The sequence below is a fragment of the Podarcis liolepis genome (genome assembly GCF_965112155.1).
Source record: "Podarcis liolepis genome assembly, chromosome: 5".
Lineage (NCBI taxonomy): Eukaryota > Metazoa > Chordata > Lepidosauria > Squamata > Lacertidae > Podarcis > Podarcis liolepis.
This window is the reverse complement of record NC_139556.1, coordinates 54,720,391-54,736,504: the sequence shown is the minus strand read 5'-3', so window position 1 is coordinate 54,736,504 and position 16,114 is coordinate 54,720,391. Positions and strand designations below refer to the sequence as shown.

At 44.0% G+C, this 16,114-nt stretch overlaps 2 protein-coding genes across 3 annotated transcripts in view; one reads left to right on the top strand and one right to left on the bottom strand.

Annotated features, from left to right (window-relative positions):
- Positions 1–11,372, top strand: part of TECTB (tectorin beta) — a 36,429-nt gene extending 25,057 nt beyond the window's left edge. Inside the window, exons 7-12 of the mRNA XM_083505014.1 lie at positions 1,432–1,535; positions 1,621–1,704; positions 3,114–3,276; positions 5,866–5,935; positions 8,187–8,219; positions 11,204–11,372. Coding sequence (XP_083361140.1) covers positions 1,432–1,535; positions 1,621–1,704; positions 3,114–3,276; positions 5,866–5,935; positions 8,187–8,219; positions 11,204–11,256 — 507 coding nt within the window. The 3' untranslated portion in view covers positions 11,257–11,372. The remainder of the gene's footprint in view (positions 1–1,431; positions 1,536–1,620; positions 1,705–3,113; positions 3,277–5,865; positions 5,936–8,186; positions 8,220–11,203) is intronic.
- A 1,689-nt stretch (positions 11,373–13,061) lies between these two features.
- Positions 13,062–16,114, bottom strand: part of LOC310707638 (guanylate cyclase 2G-like) — a 36,393-nt gene continuing 33,340 nt past the window's right edge. The window contains exon 22 of one of the 2 annotated variants that reach the window (XM_083504774.1): positions 13,062–13,790. In XM_083504774.1, the coding sequence (XP_083360900.1) occupies positions 13,563–13,790 (228 nt within the window). In that variant the 3' untranslated portion in view covers positions 13,062–13,562. Of the gene's footprint in view, positions 14,313–16,114 lie in introns of both variants that reach the window. The other variant, XM_083504775.1, reaches the window with a different exon arrangement.

Here is a 16,114-nt window from a genome sequence, read left to right as displayed (position 1 = left end):
ACAGTATGTGTGAGCACACTCAGTGCTTGAATAGAAATCAACTCCAAATCTCTTTCTGTCAAATTTCAGACAGAGGGTGGCCCAGATTTTGCCATGAATAACTGAAGAGGCCAGACCTCAAGATACTCTAGCAGAGATTCTCTCCATGGGGTCAGGTGACTGACGTTTTCCCATGACCCTAAAGTAATAGAATGTCACTGAAACTGCACTGTGTTGGCGTTTATATTCCTTGTTTCAGCACACCTAGAATAAAAGACTGTTGGAAAATTGTCTGTAACAGTTACTTAACTAGCTGTGGCTTGGGAATGAATTGTGGTAAACAGGAGAGGAGAATGCTGTTGTAGTTGTGGGTTTCCTGCAGGCATGTGCCTGGCCACTGTGAGTATAGGATGCTAGATGGGCCATTAGCCTGAATTGCCAGGTTTACTTTGTTTTCTTATGTATTTATGTATATTTCACCAGCTTGTGTGTCTTGGTTATTTATCAACTTCTTTTTTCAGAATAAAATTTGCTGTGCCCGAGTTCTTACTGCTCTTCTGTTATACTATTAAGAATAGGCTGGAATCCAACAAGTGGTTTGACACTGACCGATTGAGCCCTTTTGAGCACTGAAATAACTAACGTAGCTCAGGGTCAGAACACATACTTTGCCTGCAAACCGTCCACAATACTGAGCTAAATGGCCCAACTTGGTATAAGGCAGCGTCTTCTATTCCTAATTCAATGTTAATTATCATGAGAGAAAACCCGGGGGGGGGGTTCAGTTGCAAAGTCAATTCACTATCTTTCTTTCTGACAATTTTCCACATCACAAATATTTTGCATAGCATGCAGCAGCCAGGTTGGGTGTGTGTTGTGTGATATATATCCCTGAATCAATTTTGTACATTTTGTACAATTTTTGTACTTTTTGTACAATTTTGTACTTGAGTCATTTCACCTAGCAGTTTTAGCATTGGAGGCATTTGAGAAGACATTGCGTGATTTGATGCTTCATGGACAATTAATCTTGTGCCTTGCTCACCAGAGAAATGTGTGGCTTTCCTCATTCAGCACTGCATGGCTGGCTATGGCAAACTGGTAGTTGGATGTTGCCAATAAATGGTCCCCCCCCCCTCTGATTCTGATAAGCTTGTTGCTGTCCTTTATATGTGGCTGTTCAGTGATTTGCATGGAATAGCTCCTTCTAAGCCACATTTCTTGAGCTTTCATTGAAGCATTACACACTCGACTTCAAGGCATCCTGTTGTTGAGCCAATTTAGGGCAAACATCATAAGAATGTTAAGAAAAACAAACGAAACACAGATACAAAAATGGCATAAGGGGAAACTGCTGGTGACAGAGTATCTTTGCTGACATTATATCTAATTGTTAAGCTTTTGCTGTTCCTCCTTTGCATTACTAACCCATTCCTCCATTTTCCCTCTCAGAATGCCAAGTTTACAGTCAAGAAGGAAGCCCCCTTCGTAGTTGAAACTTCAGAAATTGGTTCAGACATATTTGCTGGCGTAGAAGCAAAGGGCTTAAGTAGCAGGTGCAACTTTTCATCAATCAACACCAATGTGAAATTTTCATTGAAATTTCCCTCGTCTGGTACTCACATCTCTTTGTCTCCTCAGATTTAAAGTAGTTCTGACTAACTGTTGGGCAACCCCCTCATCAGAATATTTCTTTCCAGTCCAGTGGCCTCTGATAACTAAGGGGTAGGTAAATTTGTGAGAAGGTCAACATAAACATTATTCACATGAAATGGAACTGTTGTGGGTAAGCATATCTTAAGATACCAATGAACCAATGCCATCCTGAAGTTAATAGAATAAAATTTAGGCTAGGCATAACCCTCGGCCAATAAAGCGAGATGAGCGCCGCAACCCCAGAGTCGGTCATGACTGGACCTAATGGTCAGGGGTCCCTTTACCTTTAATGTCAAATGAAGTACTTTTCTAGTAATATTATACAACTCAGGTCCCAAATATATGAAAGACCTCCTCCTTCACTCTTGGGTGCTGAGATCGGAAGTTCTCTTGGTAGTTTCTCTGTCCTCAAAGGGTTGGGGGATGGCAGCCCAGGAGAGGGCATTGTCTGTGGTGGCCCCTAAGTTGTGGAACTTCTTCCTCACAGGGGCACAGCTGGCAGCTTTATTATCCAGTTTCTGGAGAATGCTGAAGACATACCTCTGACTCTTGACATTTGAGATGCATGTTTTTAGGACCCACCTTATTATTATCATTGTAGGTTGTTTTAAAAATAATAATAATACAGTGGTGCCTCGCAAGATGAAATTAATCCGTTCCACGAGTCTCTTCATCTTGCGGTTTTTTCGTCTTGTGGAGCACGGCTATTAGCGGCTTAGCGGCTATTAACAGCTTAGCGGCTTTAAGAAAAGGAAACAAACTCGCAAGAACTCGCAAGACGTTTTGTCTTGCGAAGCAAGCCCATAGGGAAATTCGTCTTGCGGAACGACTCAAAAAACGGAAAACTCTTTCGTCTAGCGAGTTTTTCGTCTTGCGAGGCATTCGTCTTGCGGGGCACCACTGTATTGTGCTTTAATGTTGTAACCCACGCTTGGACCTTAGGGTGAAGGGCATGTAATATATAGATAATAGTACATGTGATATAGTGTTTGCCTGTGAGATCAGTATATGATGTGGTTTGAGCAAATCATTAGGGGTTTTGATCCAAGGTTTCACTTCATGTAGTGGTGATTTTTTTACACCAAGTGGTGGCCAAGATGATGCTCTCCAGATGTTGGACTACCATTCCCATCAGCCCCAGCCGACACAGACATTGGTCAAAGATGATGGGAGTTGCAGACCAACAACATTTATAGGACAAGGACACTATTTTGGCTACCCTGTTCTCTGCAACATTACTACTGTTTTCAGTCAACCAGAAATATATAGGACAGACATTTCACTCTCTCATTTTTGTCCAATCACAGCTTCTTTTTACACAACTGAATCTAACATTCAGAGGTGCTCAGTTTGTCACAGAAACCATGCTATGTTCTTGCAATAGCCGCAATAAATACAGTGATAGTATTAGAGATAAAAGAAAAGGAGTGCCTTATTGTTCTTCTCCTTCTAAGAGTGCCTGTTATCATGTGGCTCAGGTGCCCCACAGATGACACCATCATAGTGCATGAAAATGGGAAAGACAGCCGCGCGACCTTCCAGTTTAATGCATTTCGTTTCCGGAATATTCCCAAACTCTCCAAGGTGTGGCTGCACTGTGAGACACATGTATGTGACAGTGAGAAGTTATCGTGCCCTGTGGTAAGTTTTTTGTTTGTAGCAATTAAGAATGGAGTCTAGCCTGCAAAAAAACACACCAAAAAAACCCTGCACATTCCCAAGGGCCTATCAAAGCAGTGAGAAGGAATTTTGATTGAACCTTTTGAAAAAGAAAAAGAAGACATTTCTCATTTTGTTACAAGAAACAACTTAAGACTTTGCTGGATTGGGTAGACTGCAAATTTTGGCACAATCCCGTGGTTCCAACCCCTGCTCTGCCTTAAAGGTCCATGGGCCAAACAGTCACTGTCTCTCAGCCTAGCCCACTTCACAGTGTTATTGGAAAGGTAATATAGAGTAGACGTCACCATGCTTCCCCAGTCTCCTTAGGGCAGGGGTTTAGAACCTTTGGGAGGAATTCAACATTGCACTACTATGATCATTCTAATAGAACAAGCAATTATTTTTTTTGCCCAGTGCAATGCTCTTCTGGGGTTCTCCCCAAAGAGAGGATTCATTGTCCTGCTAGCACATCAGTTTCATTGAATCCAACCCTACGGTCATCCAGCTCCAATCGGCCCCAGCCAGTACTGCCAGTACTCAGGGATTATGGGAATTACCGTCTAGCAATATCTGGACGTCCATAAGTTCTATATCCCTGCCTTAGAGGAAGACAACTGCAATAAATGGAAAATAGAAAACTATGGTTCTTCTCACTAGGAGGAGCTAGAGCAACACACGGGACAATGTTTGTTTGTGGATAAATTGTTTCTAGATTCCAAACCTACTCAGCGCTCCTTTCAGAGGTGGATTTAGGGGAGCACAACCAGTTCAGTAACACAGGGCACTGCAACTATGATGTAGAGTGGAAGGCAAAAGGCGGGAGGCGGCAAACACTGGTGTTGTGCGGGGGCACCACTGATACCTGGCCATTATGATATCTGCATATGCAACTTCATTCTTCCATATACCCATGGATACATGTAGCTAAATAGCAGATAATCAGCACACACCTTTTTGATTTTGGGTAGCTGAAAGAAACTTCTGTAACTGTCAACAGTTTTCTTTGATTCTTGGTTTTGGGTCAACTTGAAACAAAAGCAGAACATCCAAATCTTGTCTGATTGCTATCGCTGCCATCTGGCAGCTGGCTAACCTGCTGGAAAAGTGATGGATGGAGGTAGCATGTTGCAGCACATCTTTGGGAGAATTTAGAGCATGAAACATGTAATAATAATAACAACTTATTATTTATACCCCGCCCATGTGGCTGGGTGATAAAACATCAAACATTAAAAACTTCCCTAAACAGGGCTGCCTTCAGTCTTAAACCACGTGGCAGTGGAAACTGAATGAAGACACCACACATTGCCCAGAAATCACCAGTTTATCTCAGGCCAGAAAATATAATTGGATGCTATTTTCTTTGATTACAGTGAATTTGAATAAACCATGCAGGGAGAAATCCTCTGATGTTCCATTAAGTACTCTGCAGTGCTTTGTTCTTAGGAACTATTCACCTTCAACTTGAGTTATATGTCCCCCTCAGCGCTGCATGTTTAAACCCTGTTTTGACCAGTTACCCTTGATCTTTTTTGACAAAACTGAAATGAAATGAGGCAAATGAGACTGCTGGTCTGGAGATCCCACCCTTAGCCCTGTGGTGACTCTTGCTTCTGTCTCCAAGAACTTGTGATTTAGGCTGAAAACCTCTGTACATTTTCCTGGAAGTGAGCTCTATGGAACACCATGGGGCTTGGACCGCAATTCCAACCCCCTGATCTGCTGCACTAGCAAGAGACTGGTTGAGAGGTCTTCCTCTGTCCTGCCCTAAACAGCTCTACTGGCCTCAGCCCATGGTATGATGCCGACATCATGCTGGCATGGAACTCCCAGTTCCATCTACTGAAAGTGTAGGCAGGTGGAAGTACCATCTGAGGGACTCCCATCGGCAATAGCCTACAAAAAGCTGCAAATAGGTTTGGGAGTGGAAAATAAGCTGGCCCTTGAACCCTTGGACCCCAAGCCACCCTTGCTGTCTTCATTTGAAGGCATTGGGCACAGTTCAGGCTGCATAACATGAAACAATAGCACAGAGCTGGGTTTTGCAACTCTCTACACTTTCCAGCCTTGCTGATATGGGCAGCAGGACTTCGGATGCAGCCCTGGCCATGCTGCTCCACCCCACCCCACTGCTGCCTCACTGGAGTTGGGATTGGTCTGTTACTTCTGAATAAATAAGCCTAGGGTTACCATTCCCCTATGCCTAGAGAGCCACAAAGATGCTAACACACTGATAAGGTTTATCAGGTTTAGAGGAAGAAAAAATGTTCCTTTGTTAAGTATGTGTTCAGTTCTATGGACATACACATTGTCTACCTTTTATTCTTTGGGACTAACATATCTGGGTGTAGTCTGCTGTTGTATTTTGTAATGGTGGGTTTTATATTTTATTTTATTTTATTTTATTTTTATATTTTTATAATTTATATTTTAACTGAGTTTGAGGTTGTGATTTCAATGACTATTTTATTTATGCCCCAGGATCGATTTGATGAAAGACAGGATATAAATGAAATATTTTAGAAATAAATATTGATCAAGCAAATCATTTTCTTTGTTTCTTTTAAGTTATGCACAAATCGGAGACAACGAATGGAGCCAACAGGTGGTGTGTTAATGGCCGAACTCACTGTGAACAGTAAGTGCAGAAGGATATTTTGATTTATAATTTGGGTGCTACATTGCAAAACAGTTTATGCTTTACCTGCAAAGGGGAGGATTAATGCTGCCCTTTGATGAAAAGGTAGGATAATTAATCAATCTCTTCAGTAGGAATCAAACTTACTGGGTTTGATTTCTGATGCAGGTGTTTCAGATTAACTGGTGTGGGCTGGTTTCCAATATCCTCCTAATTTCTGATTACGGTACATCTATTACTAGGGAAATTCTTCAAATATGGGGATGAAATATCAACGCTTTTTAAGTTGGACCCAGCGGCGGAGCAAGGTGGGGGCGGTCTGCCTCGCCCCGGGTGTCATCACTGAGGGGGGTGACATTCTACACGTCGCCCACCCGTGACTCCCACCTACGGCGAGCTGTCGGGGGAAGGAGGAGAGCTGCACCGCTTTGCTGTTTTGAGAGCCCTGCGCTTCTGGGCTGCTGGAGGAGGCAGGCATGCAGGCAGGCAGGGAGAGGATGGGAAGGAGCAAACAAGTGAAGGTTGGAGGGAAGGACAGAAGCTCCCTCAACTCAGGACCCAAACCCTGCCCTGTAACCCCACAGAAAGCTTAACAACTTTGGTCAACCCTCCCCAAAAGATTCTCAACAACTTTGGCCAACCCTCCCCTAGAAAAAGCTTGACAACTTTGCTCAATCCTTCCCTAAAGAAAGCTGAACAACTCCTGGCAATGATAATGGGTAGATCACAGCCAGTCTTTTTATACTGTGAGTAGATTGCAGTCTCTTGGGAGTCCAACTAGATTTCAATGTGGGTGTGGGTGTGACATTTTCCATGCCGGGTACCATCTAACTTTGCTACGCCACTGGTTGGACCCAGAACTCTTAGGAGTCCTGCTCCAAATGAAGTTTGTCCCCTTCCACTAAGCATTACTCCCTTGCCAAGCCAAAAGCAAATATATATTAATCAGGGGTGGAGTTTGGTAATCTTTGGTAGAATGGCACTCTGAACAACGCCAAAATTTGGTGCCCCCAAATGAATCTTCTCAATGATGGATCTTCTCAATTTTGGTCCCTCTCAGCTCAGCACCCTGTATGGGGGAGTTGCCTGTACCAAAAGTACAGTAGGAGGAGAGGTGTTACTAAACACAGGCGATACCTTGCAGGTTTTATCCTTAGTTGGAAACGATACTTCCAGCATGTTCTGGTATGTTATTTCCAACCAGGGATTATGCAAGAAACCAACCAGGGATTAAGCGAGAAATTGTGGCCAAGGATGACTGGGGATTTGTATCTTTCTTTGTCTCATTAATCAGTCCAGAAGAAATTCAGTAGAGTCATTTACAAAGAAGGGTGTTCCAAAGCAGCCATATGAGGTGCATGGAACATATAACGACATAGGTACAGTAGCTCCTTATACCTATGTCAGAGCACTGGTCCATCTAACTCAGAACTGTCTACACTAACTGACAGCAGGTCTCTGAGTTCTACTTGGAGATGCTGGAGATTGGACATGGGACCTTTGGCATTCAAAACAGATGCTTTACCTCTGAGTTGTGGTCCTTTCAGCAACAGTAAGGGTGGAGGCTAACTCTGATATTTCCGTAACTACTGGTGTGCCTCAAGACTTTGTAGTCTCCAAGTTTTGAGGGAACCTACACATGTTGCAGGGCACACTTTCTATTTATAGTTTTGCATTGCCCAGTGTTTTGTTGAGCTGAAATGGCCTTGAATTTAGACCCTATTCCAGATCACTTTATTATTTTAACATAAAAATAAGAGAACATGTCCACAAATAAGGGGCCTGTTTGGAGGGCCCACTTTCAGACTCCGATACAGTGGTACCTCGGGTTACATACGCATCAGGTTACATACACTTCAGGTTACAGACTCCACCAACCCAGAAATAGTACCTCGGGTTAAGAACTTTGCTTCAGGATGAGAACAGAAATCATGCTCCGGTGGCAGCAGGAGGCCCCATTAGCTAAAGTGGTGCTTCAGGTTAAGAACAGTTTCAGGTTAAAAACAGACCTCCGGAACGAATTAAGTACTTAACCCGAGCTACCACTGTAGATTAAAGAATTATGCAAGATATAAATGTTTTAAAGGACATAAGGAAGTAATAAAATCAAGCTATTCCACCTTGCTGAATGGATCATTACTTTAGCATGTAGTTAGTGGCAGTGTAATGTTCATCACATTATTGCATTGATTTATCTTTTTACTTATAAGTCATTTCCTGTGAGCATTCTAACTTTTCTTATTTCTCACAGATAAAGGATTAACCAGGAATTACAACTTTTCAGGTAAAAATTACAAATATTAAACTATCTAACATGTTAGTCAATGGAAATTTATCAGCATTAATGAAAATGCTGTATAATAAACTTTATTATAGTTGAAGGATGTCAGAACTATAATAGTATTAGATTAATTGCTTTCCTGGACAGAATTTGCTGCCATGTTCTTGTTTATGATAAACAAGGAAATCAATGTAAATCAATATCAGAAATTATGAGGGACACCATGGAGGGCTGGTCGGGAAGTAGAATGTGAAATGAATATGAATCGGGAAAGTATGTATCAATTTCTAAACTTTTGAAATTCAGAAATAAAATTATAAAAAGATAAATCAAGGTAGCTTATAAACACCATAAATGTAAACATCATAAATGTAGAAAAAGCTAATATAAAAACAATAAATTCCAACAGTGGTGGGGGACCTTAGGCCTGGAGGCCAAATGCAGCTCCCCCCGGCCCCTTATTTGATAATTGGGACTCTTCATAGGCCCTTTCCCCTCACCAAGCCACATATTTCACGGGCCACTACTAGGCAGCCTTATCTGGCCCTTAAAACTGTCCGAAGGCCATAACCCCCCGGTCCTGCTGCACATCCTTTGCAAGTGTTTTTCTCTAACTGGAATGTGTCCTTGAACTGTGATAATGCATACCTCTCAACTGCCCCAATTAAATTGGGACATCCCATTTTTGGGTGCCATGCTCTCTCACAAGATCACAGAGTCCCAAAAAAATGTAAGATCGGGACCTCACGGGAAAGCACAGAACCCCAAAGTGCTCAGGTTTTTTTGCCTTCGCGCTCTCACACAGGTCACAAGACTCACACAGAAGCATATCAGGGGACATGCACACCCCAGTTTTCATTCTCAACATGTTGGAGGGTATAGATAATGCCTCTTTCTTGCTTGCCTGTCTGGAGGATGGAGAGAGGTGTCTAATTTTTGCATGACTGGAATGTAGCCTGCTAGACAATGATAAGAATCACATCCATTGCTCCGCCTGCTTTTGGTTTTGGCTCCACTCATCACCAGCGCAAAGGCCCTGAAATGTGCTCCTCCCGTCCCCCATGGGACTGCGGCCCTTGAGGTAAAAAAAGGTGATAGCAAGAAAAATATGAAGTAATAAAAGTTCCAAATTCACCCAGAATCACTAACTTTTTGGCTTAATACATACAGGGTGGTATTCAACTGAGTTTTACACACAGCAAACCCATTGAAATTAATGGGCATCCAGCTCTACTTGTGGTCTTACCGGCATTGTGTGGGGAATGGGCTATACAACTGCACAGCACAGCCTGCATCCTAACTAAAACATTCCTGATCATGGCAGACGGCCAACCCAGGCAGATTCCAGGATGTTCCTCATCTGGAACAGTTCCACCACAATGCATATATCCACCACAAGGCTCTGTACAAAACTGAACTCAGCATATAACTTAATCCCCATGGAAAGATGGAATGATAAATATGGGTTGGGCCCTTTTAAATGGTGTCAAAACTGTGGCTATATAAAATCTCAAACAGGGCAATGTAACAGAAATCCACTGAGCGAGACTACCATTCTTGGGCAAGGTGATTGAGCGAGTGGTTACTGAACAACTCCAGGCACGCCTGGAAGAAGCGGACCATTTGGATCCCTTCCAGTTGGGATTCAGGCCTCATCATGGGACTGAAACTGCCTTGGTCACACTGGTTGATGATCTCCGGCGGGCTAGGGACAAAGGTGAGAGCTGTTTCCTAGTTCTGCTGGACCTCTCAGCGGCGTTTGATACCATAAACCATAACATCCTTCTGGACCGTCTTGAGGGGCTGGGAGCTGGGGGCACTGTCATACAGTGGTTCCGCTCCTTCCTCCTGGGCCGTGTTCAGAAAGTGGTGGTGGGGGATGAGTGTTCAGACCCCTGGCTCTCACTTGTGGGGTGCCTCAGGGTTCTGTCCTCTCCCCCATGCTTTTCAACATCTACATGAAGCCGCTGGGAGAGATCATCGGGATTTGGGCTGGGTGTTCATCAGTATGCAGATGATACCCAGCTCTACCTCTCTTTCAAATCAGAACCAGTGAAGGCAGTGAAGGTCCTGTGTGAGTGCCTGGAGGTGGTTGGAGGTTGGATGGCGGCTAACAGATTGAGGTTGAATCCTGACAAGACAGAAGTACCGTTTTGGGGGGACAGGAGGCGGGCAGGTGTGGAGGATTCCCTGGTCCTGAATGGGGTAACTGTGCCCCTGAAGGTGCGCAGCCTGGGAGTCATTTTGGACTCACAGCTGTCCATGGAGGCACAGGTCAAATCTGTGTCCAGGGCAGCTGTTTACCAGCTCCATCTGGTACACAGGCTGAGACCCTATCTGCCTGCGGACTGCCTCGCCAGAGTGGTGCATGCTCTGGTTATCTCCCGCTTGGATTACTGCAATGTGCTCTACGTGGAGCTACCTTTGAAGGTGACCCGGAAACTACAACTAATCCAGAACGTGGCAGCTAGACTGGTGACTGGGAGCGGCCGCAGAGACCACATAACACCGGTCTTGAAAGACCTACATTGGCTCCCAGTACGTTTCCGAGCACAATTCAAAGTGTTGGTGCTGACCTTTAAAGCCCTAAACAGCCTTGGTCCTGTATACCTGAAGTAGCATCTCCACCCCCATCGTTCAGCCCAGACACTGAGATCCAGCGCTGAGGGCCTTCTGGCGGTTCCCTCATTGCGAGAAGCAAAGCTACAGGGAACCAGGCAGAGGCCTTCTTGGTAGTGGCGCCCGCCCTGTGGAACGCCCTCCCATCAGATGTCAAAGCGATAAACAACTACCTGACATTCAGAAGACATCTTAAGGCAGCCCTGTTCAGGGAAGTTTTTAATGTGTGATATTTTAGTGTATTTTTGGTTTCTATGGAAGCCGCCCAGAGTGGCTGGGGAAACCCAGCCAGATGGGCGGGGTAAAATAATAAATTATTATTATTATTATTATTACTCACATTCTTCCTATTTCTCTCTTCTTTGCAGCTATCCTTTGCCATTTACTCCTCTTTCTCGGAATTCACGCAGTTCTTTTATAATACTCAACCCAACATCAGGTGCTGCTGATCACCCCCATGGTCCTTTACTGCTATGAAGAGATGCTTGCTTTGCCTGCTGCCTTGTTTTACATGACAAATAAATTTCACCTGGCTTACATTTGGTTTCTGTGGCAGCTGAGAATACCAATGGTGATTTTTACCAACTGTGTGCACATTGTTCAAATAAGTGTATCTCAAACGAAGTTTGAGAGCGCTAGAAGGAGGTCCACTGTTTGCTTCAAAGTGTTAGTCGAAAGACAAGGAAGTCCTCACTTCCTGGCTGTCTGCATTAAGGAGCTAAATCATTCTTGGGATTCTGGGAGCACTCTTAGCAGAAGACTGCTGGCTTCACTCTCATGGTGGTGATGTTTTTAAAAAGTACAATACTGTTACACAGAAGAAGAAAGGCCAGTGGAGACTGCGGTGTCTTTATGATATATGGTTTATTTGCACATAAATACAACTTGAGCCTAGGAGGGGCTCACAGCATTAACACACCAAGAGGGTCTTGTTTTGCCCATAGCCATAGGCTTGGATTCTAGAAATAATCAGGCATGGCTCTGTCTCTGCAGCCTTGCTTCAAGCTTCTACCTCACACGCCAACTCTCATCTCTGGCCTTTCTCTTTCTAACTACCAGCAACTTAAGGGACTCCCAACCATTTGTCGTCAGGCACAGAGCCACTTCCTTTGTTACCTTAATGGCCTATGCTTAGAGGGCCATTACCTCACTGAGAAGCTAGCCTGGCTATTCCAGGAATTGAATCTGTGCTGGATCCAGGAATTAGAAGGGAGCTCAGGCATGCATTCCACCTCCACCAAACTCAAAAACAATACAGCACTATTTGGTCAATGGGCAGTTCTTTTCCCTAGAGCACTTCTTTGATACCATAGCAATTCCAGCATGCAGTTTTCCAAATGGTGGCTTAGCACAAGAATGTTACATCAAGCATAAACAATGGAGAATTTGCTAGAATGAAAGTCACGTGAATTAGGTCTCAGCATCTGTTAGCGGGAAGACTGTGTGTGCTGTTGCTTGCTGCTTAAGTGAGCTGCGGTTCTGATTCCATGTACTGGAACTGGATACAGTGGTACCTCGCAAGACGAATGCCTCGCAAGACGAAAAACGCGCAAGACAAAAGAGTTTTCCGTTTTTTTAGTCGTTCCGCAAGACGAATTTCCCTATGGGCTTGCTTCGCAAGACGAAACGTCTTGCGAGTTCTTGCGAGTTTGTTTCCTTTTTCTTAAAGCCGCTAAGCCGTTAATAGCCGCTAAGCCGTTAATAGCCGCTAAGCCGCTAATAGCCGTGCTTCGCAAGACGAAAAAACCGCAAGACGAAGAGACTCGCGGAACGGATTAATTTCGTCTTGCAAGGCACCACTGTATCTATTTTTCAGAATCAAGGAACTCACAATGGCTAGCAAAGATTGCTGCAGGTGAATAAGCGCAACATCCACCCACATGATGAATGCCTGTACAGTGGTGCCTCGCAAGACGAAAAGAATCCATTCTGTGATTCGCTTCGTCTAGCGGTTTTTTCGTCTTGCGACGCAAGCCCATTAGCGGATTAGCGCTATTAGCGGCTTTTAGTGGCTTATCGGCTTATCGGATCAGCTGATAAGCGGCTTAGCGGCTTAGAAAAAGGGGGGGAAGGGAAAAAAGCCCGCAGGAACTCGCAAGACATTTTCGTCTTGCGAAGCAAGCCCATAGGAGATTCGTTTTGCGAAGCACCTCCAAAACGGAAAACTCTTTCATCTAGCGAGTTTTCCGTCTTGCGAGGCATTCGTCTTGTGGGGCACCACTGTATTGCATACAGTTTGGGAGCAGCCACAGAATGCATCATGCTTAGTGAATGTGTGTGGGGGGTGTTGCATGCCAAGCTATGGCTGTATGTCCTTGAAGGCTAAAGGTTGTCAGCCTGTGAGAGCCACAACCCAAGAAAGTATTTGAATTACAGCTGACGTCTGTGTTGTGACACAGCATCAGAGGCTCCCTTAGCACCTGTTCTCCCTGTGTAACAGATGTCCCTTAGACTAACATCATCATCATAATTTGTATGCCACCTTTCCACAGTTAATACAATGCTCAAGGCGGCTTACAATATGAAAAGATTTACATCATTACAAACATAGCAAAGTAGTCATAAAAATAAATAAAACACATCAAAAACTACATAACCAAACTGAACAATTTCCACATACAAATAAATATACAAAAAATTAATATCAATAACAGCAAAAACTCCCAACGAAACTTCCCCCAAAATACCCCAGTCCTTGCTGAGCAGCAGCAGTTCTTATGAAGCCTGTCAGGCCTCATCCAGGGCCAGGTGGAGAAAGGCAGGAACCCTCAGGCTCCCAGCAGGCTGAGGAAGTAGAAAGGTGGGTAACTTGTGACACCCCAGATCTTGTTGAGCTATAGCTCCCATCATCCCTGACCATTGGCCATACTGATTGGAGTTGATGGGAGTTGGAGTCCAATAATGTCTGGAAGGCCACAGATTAGGCACCCCGGATATAGTCAGACTGCAGCCTGTCTTTATTGGATAGTATTGTTCATGGGAGAAAAAGCACATTTCAGGACATAGTAGAAGAAGTAATTATATGTTTTAATGCAGGTTCCTCCTCACTTCAGAACTTGATTTTTCTACCTTGAACATACACACTACACACACTTTTATGGAATAGGGGAAAGTTAAACTCTGTTATGCTGAAACTCTTTGATTCAACTGTTTTAACTAATTTTTACTCAGGTGTCTTAGGATTGAAGTTGCTGAGCTTTTTTTAACAATTTTACCCCGAAGTTGTTGATCTAGGCTATACATCTAGGCCAGGTTCATAAAACAAAGTGTCTGATAACTTTGGGAAACATAATAGCTACACCTAGCTACACCTTTGCAGACCCTCCAAGTGTCCCTGTTTTCCAGGGACAGTCCCGCTGTCTCAGTTTATGATTTGATACCGGAATGTCCCGCTTTTCCTTAGGACATCCTTATTTTCTTCTGAGAAGTGTTGGAGGATATGGAGTCATCCAACTCCTGAGCCATCTGAAGGCAGCCCTGTATAGTGGAAATAATTAATGGGAATTTTAATTTAATAAATAATATTGAAAGGGGGGCTGTTTGAGAGTTTGTTCATTAATCCCATTTGTTATTCTCACTGTGGCTATCACTGTAGAGAAACAATATTCTTACAAACACTTGTCCCCAGGACTGAAATGCATTTGTCAGCTCCCACACTCCATTTGAAAGTGCAGAAGGCAGCCCATTAGTCATTGTAACAGCTCTGACATTGCGCTACACTACTCTGAATTAAGATCTTGTTGATGGTTGACTATGACCATAAATAAGTCTTATTTAGCCACTACAGTGGTGCCCCGCAAGACGAAATTAATTCGTTCCGCAATTTTTGTTGTCTAACGAATTTTTCGTCTTGCGAAGCACGAAATCCCATAGGAATGCATTGAAAATCAATTAATGCGTTCCTATGGTCAAAAAAAGTCCAAACAAAGCCAAATTTGGTACAACAACAGTTTATTAACTGCTCTTTAAAGTCACACATACTGTAAAGAGCAGTTCGAAAATTTAAGGGAAAATAAATTAACTTTATAAACAAAACATGTCTTTGTTTTTAGTCAAAGAAAAAAAGTCGCGAGACGTTTTCGTCTTGCGAAGCAAGCCCATAGGGGAAATTCGTCTTGCGAGGCAAATCGCGAACGGAAAAACCTTTCGTCTAGCGAGTTTTTTGTCTTGCGAGGCATTCTTCTTGCGGGGCACCACTGTATTAAGATATAGTTTGTATTTGGGCCTTGGGCTAGGTATCCTGAGGAACTATTTGGAAATAGTTTCTAAAATACTACAGTGCTATAACTGACACAACTAAGTACTTGCACAAACTGAGAATATGGGTTGTATCCAGTTCAGCACTCAGTTAGGGTCCCATTGGCACAAGCATTTCTGCTTACTCAACAGGCCTTCCCCTCTCTCCTCCCTGCTCTGCACCCCCTGCACACACACAAACACACAATCTGTTCTTGACATGCTGCCTGGAGCTGATGGGACACAATATTGGCTAACCTAGCTTAAGGGATTTGATTCTCCCACACACACACACCTTTTCCATCTCCAGAACCAGGGAGGAGGGGAGGGGGGAGGAGCAGGAGGAACTATGAAAGTTAAGGCTAAACTCACAGAGCATAAGGCCCCAGAAAAGCCAAGCTAAAGGATGGTTAGACTAAAGAAGATTTAGCAAACTCCAAAAGTTTGGGCCTACAGTTCTCATTGGCCCTAGCCAAAACACTCATGTTAACATGACTAATGGGAGTTGTAGCCCAAATTATCGGGTGTGGAGGTACCAGGCTGGCAAAGCCAGAACCAATGGAATACTTGCGTACCCACTGGCAGATGAGGATAAGAAGAGGACTTATTGTGACAGGATAAATTGTGAAGATTCCCAGCTGTTAAATCAATTAAAAATTACCAAAGCAATTTCAGTCTTTCGTATGGCTCTATTTCCCCCCAATGGTAGATGTCAGTGGCTGGCAGGATTCCAAAAGGCGTGTGGAGGAGGCAAGGGAGCTGGAGGAGGATCTAAGAGAAGGGACCAGTGACTTGTGGGGTTCTGTGCTACCTGCAAGGCAGGAGTTGGGGCTGAGGGAAGAGGAAGCAATGGGGCTGTCCTAGGTGCAGGAGGAGTTTCAGGAAGGATTGGGAGGAAGAGACAGTCCTTAGAAGACTTGGGTCGTTGGGGTCTCTTCCATCCCCTCCTCCTCTGTCTCCAAGGACAAAGAGGGGCTTAAAGCACCAGGTTCAGGGAAAGTTGCAGGTTGCTTGCGTGTGCCCTGTCAAGTGAGGGGATTTGC